This window comes from Danio rerio, chromosome 21 (assembly GCF_049306965.1).
Source record: "Danio rerio strain Tuebingen ecotype United States chromosome 21, GRCz12tu, whole genome shotgun sequence".
NCBI lineage: Eukaryota > Metazoa > Chordata > Actinopteri > Cypriniformes > Danionidae > Danio > Danio rerio.
Window position 1 is genome coordinate 18,456,784 of NC_133196.1, and position 10,994 is coordinate 18,467,777.

The 10,994-nt window shown below is 32.9% G+C and overlaps 1 protein-coding gene across 1 annotated transcript; it reads right to left on the reverse strand.

Annotated features, from left to right (window-relative positions):
• Window positions 1-1,539: 1,539 nt before the first annotated feature.
• Window positions 1,540-7,804, reverse strand: ube2g1b (ubiquitin-conjugating enzyme E2G 1b (UBC7 homolog, yeast)). Its single transcript, NM_213530.1, is given in 5 exon segments — window positions 1,540-2,593; window positions 4,217-4,395; window positions 4,477-4,574; window positions 4,717-4,819; window positions 7,611-7,804. Coding segments are annotated over 5 exon segments (510 nt in total). The 5' UTR covers window positions 7,654-7,804; the 3' UTR covers window positions 1,540-2,506.
• Between the last annotated feature and the right edge of the window lie 3,190 nt (window positions 7,805-10,994).

Genomic DNA, 10,994 nt, shown 5'->3' on the forward strand with positions numbered 1-10,994 from the left:
AATGTAACTGGGAGCCAGTGTAAAGACCTGAGGACAGGTCTGATGTGCTCTGATTTTCTGGTTCTGGTCATAAACTTGGCAGAAGCAGTCAGGATGAGCTGCAACTGTCTGACTGTCTTTTTGGGAAAGTCAGTGTGGAGTCCATTACAGTAATCCATCCTGCTGCTGATAAAAGCATGAACAGGTCCTCACTGGAAACAAAGCATTTAATTCTTGCAATGTTTTTGAGATGATAGTATGTTTTATAGTATGATTTAGATTGTCTTTACATGTCTACCAAAACTTAGATCTGACTCCAGATTCTTTTTTTGTTTAACCCCCTAGAGCCAAAGTGTATGCATTCACCTTGAGAACCTTATCTGTTCCCAAATGCAATTTCAGTTTGACAATACAGATTTAACCTTTATTCCATTTAGTAAAACATTTGCAATAACCACACTGTTTGGTATAAAGTTCGTAATAATGGTTTTATTCATTCAAACTTACTAAAAATAACAAATGACATTCTTCCACATTGTGACACTCAAATTAATATGCCATGGATCCCATACAAACTGGAGAAATACACCACTGAATCAAATTAAAACATGGCTTTGACCAATTGAATATGTACAGCTTATTGCTTATATGCTGTTTTCTTTCCAACAATAAAATGACATTTGCATTAATAAACACCAAATAAATCTCAATCAGACCATCTCTTAGAACTTTAGCTGCGTCCCAAATGGCACACTATGCTCTAACACACTCAACAGCATTGTATATCAATGTAGTGTCGTCCCAAATGGAACACTAATAGGTTTTTTAACAAGTGAAAATTCAAAAATGTTTTCCTGATGATGTTTGACAGTTGCCAAATTAGGGAAATAAATGACCAAACTACCCGAGATTACCTGCCATGAGTATAACTGCATACACCATCGGGAGGCGCTATAATCACTCTCATAGGAGAATTTAGCTTACATAATCTAAAATAAAGTAATCCAGCATCAGTGTCCGAAAGCTCCACCCCTTCCGCTACATGAGCATAGCGGTGGCTGTTGAGTGCGTGAAGTGTCCAACATTCCACACTTTAACAGATAAATAAGAGCATCATCCTGGTAACGTGCACTTCTTATTTTTTTTTAATTTATTTTTTTTAAGAGTTTTCAGTGTGAACGCAATAGTTTTTATACTACAAGACGGCGTAAAATAGAGCATAAGTATGCGATTTGGGATGCACCTAGTGTCTCTCAACCATGTTCCTGGAGGTCCACCAACACTGCATGTTTTGGATGTCTCCTTTGTCCGTCACACCCATTACAGGTCTTTCAGTCTCTGCTAATGATCAGAATTAGGTCTGTTTGACTAAGGAGACATCGAAATTGGGCAGAGCTGGTGGTCCTCCAGGAACGTGGTTGAGAAGCACTGTCTTAAAAGATGTTTTGCTAAGAACCTTATATGCACCTTTAGAAGTCGCTGAGGTAAATGCTGTTTTATGACTGACAAAAGACAGAAACAACAGGACAAAGACTGCGAAATAAAACAAAGGGACAAACATTAAGACAAATGCTACATTTTAATGAGCAAATTACATGATGGGGCTTTCAAAAACACAAGAGTGAACGGAACACTCAAAAAAATGAGGCTACAAAAACTACGTGTGAAAGGGGAAAATGTCACAAAACAAACGACCGATAGAGCTATGGTACATTACATCATATTTACATACACAAAAAATACAGCTTCTGAGCTTACCATTTATACAAAAAATATTCTCTGTCTCTCATGCAAATATCGAACTTTGTTTTTTTTTTGGTTTGTCCAAAAAGAGGATTCCAGCTCAAAAACTGAACAGACATCGAGACGGACTTGACATCACTGAATACAATTTTCCTTTCAGATAGGAGAACAACTTAAGGCAGCAGAGAAAGAGATGGCCTTCTGATTGGCTCATCTGTAATATTGTTTTGTTTAATAAGAGAACATGAGGGAAATCGGCAGAGATTCTGACCGTCAGCCTCTACTAGTACCAGAAACGCACGAAAACACGCCAGAATTGCATAAAAGACTTGGTTCAAAATCGATGGCTCAGTGGCAGATAAAAAAAGCGAGTCATGCAGTACATTTCATCATAATTAAGATAATAAATAATTCAGACACACTAGAGGATGGGGAGAAACCGACATCAAAGAAAACGTGCTGGAACTCAAGCATTCAGATAGAAAACAAATGATAATAATCCTATGGTGGCTTTGCTCTGGTGCAACTCCAAATAACCGGTGAATAAAAAAGGTGAAGCCCTACTGACATTTGATTTATCTAGGAGAGAAGGGCTGGTGAGAATTTGGATTGGATTTTTACATGATCAATCATTGCCACACTGCGATCGAACATCAGTAAGATTGATATGAACTTATAAAGGGTTTTCAAATAAGCACAGAAATAAATCCTGAAACTGAAATCTGTCTTTGACCTCAAGATATGGAGATGGGAACTGATTGTGTATGCGGTAACAAATGTAACACTAGTCGAATGCCATCTCTTGGCTTTTCCTCACGCAGCGGGCGACTTTCCTCTTGAACTCGCCATTAGGGTCATCTCTCCATTCCTTCTGCAAACCCAAACACAAATGGGAGAATTTCAGTCATTGGTTTAGTTGGACAAAAGATTAGTTGGGATTCATTTGTTTTTAAATAACTTTATTCATTTCACTATACTGACACTGAGGAGAAGAAACTAAAAAAAGGACTGTTGTTATTTGCTTTGTTTCATGTGCGCACAAAAGTATCCTTGTAGCTTCATGATGTGCTGATTTAACCACTGAAGCAATGTGATGTGTTTTAAGGATGTTTTGTGGTATTTTTTTAGATGTTGAATGAGTCAGAAACCTTGCTGTGTCTGGAGGATAAGGGAGCTCTCAGATTTTGCCTAAAATATCTTCATTAGTGCTCTGAAGACAATGGAAGGTCTATGGGGTTTGTAACAGCATGTCTGAGTAATTCATTAGAATTAAATGTAATTTTTGTGAGAAATAACCCTTTTAATCAGGTGACAATTTGGATAAAGAGTAGGGAAATATACTAAGTGGGTCTTGATTTCATCAAAAATTCCATCGATGATGATCTTCTCACTTTCTGAAAAGGTCTATAACCACCATAGCATTAAGGCTCCAATATTACCAAATTTCTCCCCATTTTTTAAATTGCACCATTCTGCTATACTTGATTAAACAGTGCACTGTTCAAAGTCAAAAAGATTTAAAAGTAAAATATTTAAGCTGGTTTGACTCATTTGTCTGTCAGCGTTCATCAATGTCAAAAAGATTTAGACGGCTACTGACCAATCAGATTGAAGTAGGCAGCGTTTATAGTTTCCAGAAGCAGAGCACAAATGGAGTATACGTACAATGAATTAAAATTTTTAGTAAGCCAGCTCAATTGCTTTCTTTCACTTAATGTTGGAGAAATTATTACTTTCTTGCTCCTAAAACAACTTAATGGGGATGTGGAGTAAAATGGTAATGCTTCTTCTTCTTCAGTAAATCCATGATCAATTTATATTAATGGCAGGACACAATTACTACATTATTAATTTGCATTAAAGTAACATTGTCTTAGAAAGGCTCCAATTTCATTTCTTTTTTGGAATATTGCAGTTTATATATACTGTTTCCCCAAATTCATGCAGCCATGTAATTCACTAACACAAATATTAAATTCTCCAATTTCCCAATAATTCAATCAAAGTATAGTTAACCCAAAAACTCACTCGTTTCAAACCTTAATGAGTTTCTTTACTCAGTTAAACAAAAATATAAGATATATTGAAGAAAACTGGATAACCATTGATTTCAAAACTATTAGTTTTTCCTACTATGCAAGTCAATGGTTACTGGTTTCTAAAATTTTTTAAAGGGTACCTATTTTACCCATTTTACAAGATGTAAAATAAGGCTTTGATGTCTCCTGAACGTGTCTGTCAAGTTTAAGCTCAAAATACCCATCAGATAATTGAGGAGTTCTGTCCAAACAGCTTACAAACATTGATTTTCATCAAAGGTGCCCTTTAAATATGTGTCCTTTGTATTCAACAGAAAAAAAGAAACTCATAAATGTTTTAAACCACTTGGGGGAAAATAAAGTGTGTGTACATTTTCATTTTTGGGTAAACTAAAAGTCCAATTTGATTTCATGACTCCAATTAAACAATGTGTTTGAGAACTGACTGAACTCACAGCTGCGTCCACATTGGCCGGTGAGTCACCGTTGGGATCGGCTAACATGGAGATCACACTAATCATGATGGTCTCTACAGTGTGGATGGGCAGCCAACGCTCCTCGGGTTTCTCGTAGCCAAATTTGTCCTCTCCTGGCTCATGGAGGATGGAAATGCACACATCTCCGTTCTTCGCAACTGTTTATCAAGATAAAGAACAATATCCGAGTCAGTCGCAACAGAAGTCTACATACTCATCAAAAACTGACACACGCTCACCATTAGGATGCCAAATCTCGGTAATGAACTTCATCTTGGGAGGCCGGAGTGGGTAATCATGAGGGAAAATGAGATGTGCCTTAAAAAATCCACCTTCACTATAAATCAAAAGCAGAAAAGGTAAGTAAATACTTTTGTTGGAGGAGATTTTCAGCTTTGCAGAAGACTAGATTAGTCAACAAGCCACTCAAATAGCTCAACCCAAACAACACATGGACGCTAACAGGATTGGTTACTCACAACATCGTGTCCTGAGGACCGATTACTACAACCTCCCACTGATAGATATCGTCGTCATCAATCAGACCAGCAGAAAAACCTTCCACTGGGTTTTTGTTGAGCTCTGGAAGAAGAAAATTAAACATTTGATATTATTTTAAGGCATTATGACTAATCAATCAGGTAAGAAATAAAAATAATACATTTAAAATAGGGCTGGGCAGTAAAAGGTATCGATATTTATTGACCAAACACCATTGTCAATACCGATAAATAAATAATTCAGTTTGTAGTTTCAGTATGAAGCGCTATAGTTTTATTAAAATGTGGCTGCTTAGCACATGCCTTGGAAGCAATGCCAGTAAGCTTAAGTGTTATCTACAATGGAAGGGCACGACTTGGACGATGCGCGTATGGGAGCGACGCACACATGTTGTGCAAGTGGTGCGCACATGAACCGCATGCATTTTTCAGCCGTACCAAGTTGAAAACATCTGAACTTTTCCGTATGCCGCAAGCATACCGCAATTCATGCAAGTAGACTAACCAATCTGCTTCACATTTTGTATGGAATATGCACATTTCAGTAATAATGGCAGACTAATTACCTCAGACAAACATAGCGCACTCAAACACTGCAGTGCTTTTTACATTTCTACATAAACTTGTATCGGAGAACTTCTCCGTAAACTTGCAACCTTTGATGGTTGCCTAATTATGAGAGATGCCAAGGGAACGTGAGCACAAAGCTTTTCACTTCAGGTCAAAAAATAACAAAAATTGCGATAATGAGTGCGGTGGCTAACAACAGTGACAAGATAGTAAAAGGATTTAAGGAAGGATGTTGCCCGAGTGGCTTTTTGGTTTCTTTTCTTGTGCATCCCAGCCACTAGCTCCCTTTTTGAAAGATTTTTTAGCAAAGTAGGTAATGTAGTCATTCATCTTCACAATTTGTAATGTTGCAGTATGTATTTGAACAATGATGGCTGGTTCCTTTACTTGAAAGCTAAAATTTGATTATCTTTATTTCTTTTGTTTACAGAGTTTGAGGTTTACTGTATCATTATTATTCACACCTTACAGATGTTTATCTACCTCAAAGTTTGCTTTGATTGTCAGTATTTACACCTTACCATCACATACACTTTATGAAATATTATCTATCAAGTCTCTATAACACTTATATATAAAGAGATCACATATTTTGTTTAAATATTTTTGATTTTTTGACTATTAAACCTAATTGAATTAGTAATGTTGATACAATAAAATAAAGTGGTTAAAATAAAAATCCTAATAGTCCTAAATGGTTTGTTAAAAAATATTTAATAATTATCAATATAGAATGATATGAAACATGATAAGTTGCTTTCTATAGATAATTTAATAAAAATAAAAAAAATGTTAAAAAATGGGTGAAACAGTGTTCTGTTTTATATCAGTGTAACAGGATGTAATGATTCACCTGAATCGCGATTCCAATTTAAGGTGAAGAGCCCTTTAATTTTTTTCTTAAATGCTGCACATTTTTTGCAAAATGATATATTTTCTGCCATAACTAAATTGTTATTTTAAAAAGAAATTCAAAAATAATAATAAAACAAACTAAAGAAGACCCTTTGATAGGAACAAACTAAAACTGTGTCTGTGTTGAGATTTTCCTTTTTTTTTTTAATATCAGCATATCTATGTTTTCTGGCATAAGCTGAAGTCCTTGCACATTTACAATGTCCCCAGCTAAAAACTCTTTAGGGGTTGAGATAACCTTTCCTTAACCACAGAGCGGGGTCTACAGAAGTGGTCAATAGGCCCTCTAATCCAGGGGACTGGCTACTGGAAAAAAACTATAATAGGATAGAGACAGGAGTTGAACATGATTATGAAGGTGAATAATTATTATTATTGTAACATATTTAAATAAATGAAACAACATTCTGGCATTTGAATATGTAATTGTCTTTCTTTTTAATGACTTAAAAAAGTATCACTGACAATTAGCTACAATTTTGTGGTTTAAAGAATTAGGACGAAATAAAAATATAGAAAAAGATCACTCAATTTCTCTGCATTAATGCATTTCATAATATAACAAATAAACTTAAATGTTTTGAGCACTTTTATATTCAATTATTAACAAAAGAAAATCTCATTGACTTTGCTTAAAAGTGAAGAAATCTGTATTTGGTGGATTATTCCTGATTTCCAAATCACAGTAAACAAAACATTTGTCATTTTGACCAATTGTCAATTTCTCCCAAAAATAAATAAATAAACTCTAAATGGCAGTTTATTGATCAGAGATTTTTATCACAAACTTTATAGAATAAAACAAATATTAGCATCTCACGTAAACCCATTCTTTATTAATGAAGTGAATCTGAAAACTTTAGCGTTCTCTTATTTTATATTCCATTGTGATCACATGTATAAACAAAAACAAAATGATATTACTTTTATATAAGATGTGTAAGTACTAATATACATATAATATGTAATATAGTTAATAACCTTAATTTGTTTCAGAAGGTTAATAATTTCTCCATTACATACTAACACGTGTCAACTAATGCTAAAACCAGCTTAGCTTTCACCATTTATTACCACTGTTTATTTAAATACATAAAAAAATATGTTCTAATTTTTTATTACTACCTTACATAAATTTCCAAAGACTAATGATCAACATGTTTATACCTGACCAACTTATTCAACTAGCATGCTAGCAAACCCTTCTGACCTTATTACTTTACAAGTGGAAATACGAAGCCTACATGCTCTTACACAAACACTAACCCTGTAAGTTTCATTACACACTATGTAATCTTGTTAAAAAGTACAAACAGAACCGATAAACATCATTTATAACACATAATAAATATAAATCGTGCTATTCACGCTAACAGTTAGCCACTTACCTGCTAGCTGTTTTCGCAGAAGCAGGGCCGATTGCTCAGTCATTTTATTTCAACTAATGTTAACTAAATAAATAATATCTTATTAACTACTGAATAAAGTCACAGAATTAAATGCTGGGAAGTCAGAGTTGTTGGACACGCAGCTTTTGGACAGTGTGTGTGTGAGATCTACTTCACATGCGCCGAGAACGGATACATGTGATACTGGCACTGACCTCAAGGCTGTGTGTCACTAGGTAGATATACCTACTACAGCAGTTTTGGACTTCTAATTGGGCGCTTTCCCGGTTATGACGCTAAACACTGTTGTCTATGTAGGTCGCTCATTAGGATTTGAAGCACAGCCAAAACAGACAGCTCCACTTTTGTTGATCATTCTGCTGAAAATCTATAATATACGTTCAGTTACAGGTGTCACGTTTTAATTTCAATAATAAAATATAGATTTACTTTGTAAATGATGAATATTTTGTGGTAATGGTAGAAGCCATGTAGTAAATTTCCTTAACGTTAGTGTTTTCCTGTGACTCCCAATGAATTTTCTATTGTTTTCTTTGTAATTAAATATCGTTTCCTTAAGTAGAGATGTAACTTGGATTCATATGCCCATAATCAGTCTAGCTGATACATGTGTGGTCAAATTCGTTTTTCACAGTCTAAAAATAACACATCTATCGCTCTCTTTTTTGTCTTCAAAATTTTGTCTTGTTTTAATTTTTTTAGTGCATTTTTTTAGGAAATATTTTTAGTACATCAAAAAGTGTGGTTATGATGACATCTGACTAGTTAATCCAGTAAAAAAAATCACTAAATTGCAGTATTTAAGTCTTATAGTATCAATTGGTTAATATTTTATTCATAACCCACAGTAAATAAAAAAATAGTAGTTAATAGTTACATAAAAAGCAACAACATGCAAAAAGACCTCCGCCTTTACTTTTTTTCATAGGATTGTGTATTAGATTAGATATGTTAGATTAACAACAAAGATTGATATTATAGCACCAGGTTAAACTTTCTGACTCCTTTATGGTAATCAAATACATTGAAAATAAATACTATAATCTGATGTAAGAGAAGTCTTCTTTCACTGTATTGTTTTTAAACAGAGAAAACATGTACAGGTAACTGTATTCTAAATCTTGGACCTTATTTCTGAAATAAAAATGAGCAGTAAAAAGATGTGAAGCACCAGAAGCGGACCATATTAAATTAATTTGAAGATATTTTGGCTATTGTTGATATCTAGGAATGATTTAAATATACTTTTTTTACCAAAGAGACCAGAAAAATTCTGCAGAATTCATTATAATTAATTTATTTATAAGTCGTTTTCTGTCTAATAAATGATAATGGGCTACAGATTTCTTACTTTAAAACTTTAACAGATTGCTATTTTTTCCTAATATTATATGATGTAATAAATTTGTATTTAAAAAATTTGTCTCATTTAAATTTTTTATTGCAATTTTTTAGGAAATATTTTTAGCATATCAGCAAAAAAAAAAAATAATCCAGCAAAAAAAATCACTAAAATTCAGTATTTAAATCTCATAGTTAAATTAAAACTGTGGCATATAAGTGCAAAAAGGTCCACTTATTGAGAAAAAAAGAACCACCCCTTTCACCAGGCTGGCTAAAGGCCTGAATGTATATTCCAACAAAGAATCTTTATTTTACTTTGTTTTACAAGGAACTGAAAAATTACTTTTGTACTACTCAGCAATAGAAAGACCATTTAAACTGTTCATTTGTGCTCTAGTTTAAAATGTTTCGATAAATGTAAAGGTCCTGCTTGTTTGTAATTGCAAGAATTTTATTTAATTGTTTATACTCTTGTTTTTTGTATTTATTTTTTGTGATGTTATTATTATTTTCCTTCTATCACCCTGGCATTATTTTGTTAACTATATTGTCCCGTATCTTTTGTTTAAAGCATATATAAAAAATATAGAATAATATATTGTCACCTTGGAATCATAAAGTTCTTTCTGCGTTCTGGATGATTTTGAAATAATGAGTATCAAAGTTTTTGCATTCCATAGCAAACAGTGTGTGTGTGTAACAATTGTTTTTTAAATAAAAAGTCCTAAAATGTAAACAACATCACATCATGTAAATAAGTTTTCATTTAATAAATATATGTTAATAACTCTGTTTTGACAAAAATTATACTAAAAAGGTAACGTTATGTTGGGTTGTTATGTTGAATATAAGTTATGAATATAATAATATTTGAAAACCCCTATTTAATATAATAAAACACATAATTACTAAGTTACTAAAACATATAATAAAATATAATGTAAAAAGTAAACATTAGTATAAAGACTCCTATTTTCAATTTTAAACAGTCTTTGGAATAATAATAATAATACGGCATTGCATCAAATTAATTTTACGTTATAAAATGTAAAGGTTTACTATTATATTTTATTAATTATATTATATTATATTATATTATATTATATTATATTATATTATATTATATTAATTATATTATATTATATTATATTATATTATATTATATTATATTATATTATATTATATTATATTATTCATTAATTTTCTTTTCGGCTTAGTCCCTTTATTAATCTGCGGTCACCACAGCGGAATGAACCGCCAAGTCGCCATCTAATCCAGTATATGTTTTACGCAGCGGATGCCCTTCCAGCTGCAACCCATCACTGGGCAACATCCATACACTCTCATTCACACACATACACTAAGGCCAATTTTAGCTTACCCAATTTACCCTCGCGAACACGGGAAGAACATGCAGACTCCACACAGAAATGCCAACTGACTGAGCCGAGGCTCGAAGTATCGACCTTCTTGCTGTGAGGCGATCGTGCTACCCACTGTGTCACTGTGCATCCTATATTATATTATATTATATTATATTATATTATATTATATTATATTATATTATATTATATTATATTATATTATATTATATTATATTATATTATATTATATTCATTCATTAATTTTAGTCCCTTTATTAATCTTTATTAATCATGCTGAATATGTATATACTTAGGTTTTAAATTATCTTTTACATAGGCTATAAATGAGTACGTTTAGTGCAATAAGAAATAGTACACTAGATGGCAGTCACTGCTTACTTGTCTACTTAAATAGGCAAGAAGCACTTAGAAAAACATTGCCTTTCGTTAGATTTTAGACTTACTAATAAATAAGGATAACAATCATATCATGCTTTTTCATTTGATAAATATGATAAAATGACTAAACATGAGGTTTAACCGTGCCTTCAGATCAGCCTAAATCCGTGACTCTGGTTGGATTCATAAAGCCTGGCTGTGCTTTAGCTGTTCTTTATCTTGAGAGCTTTACAGTCCGCCTGACATGCCAGAATCT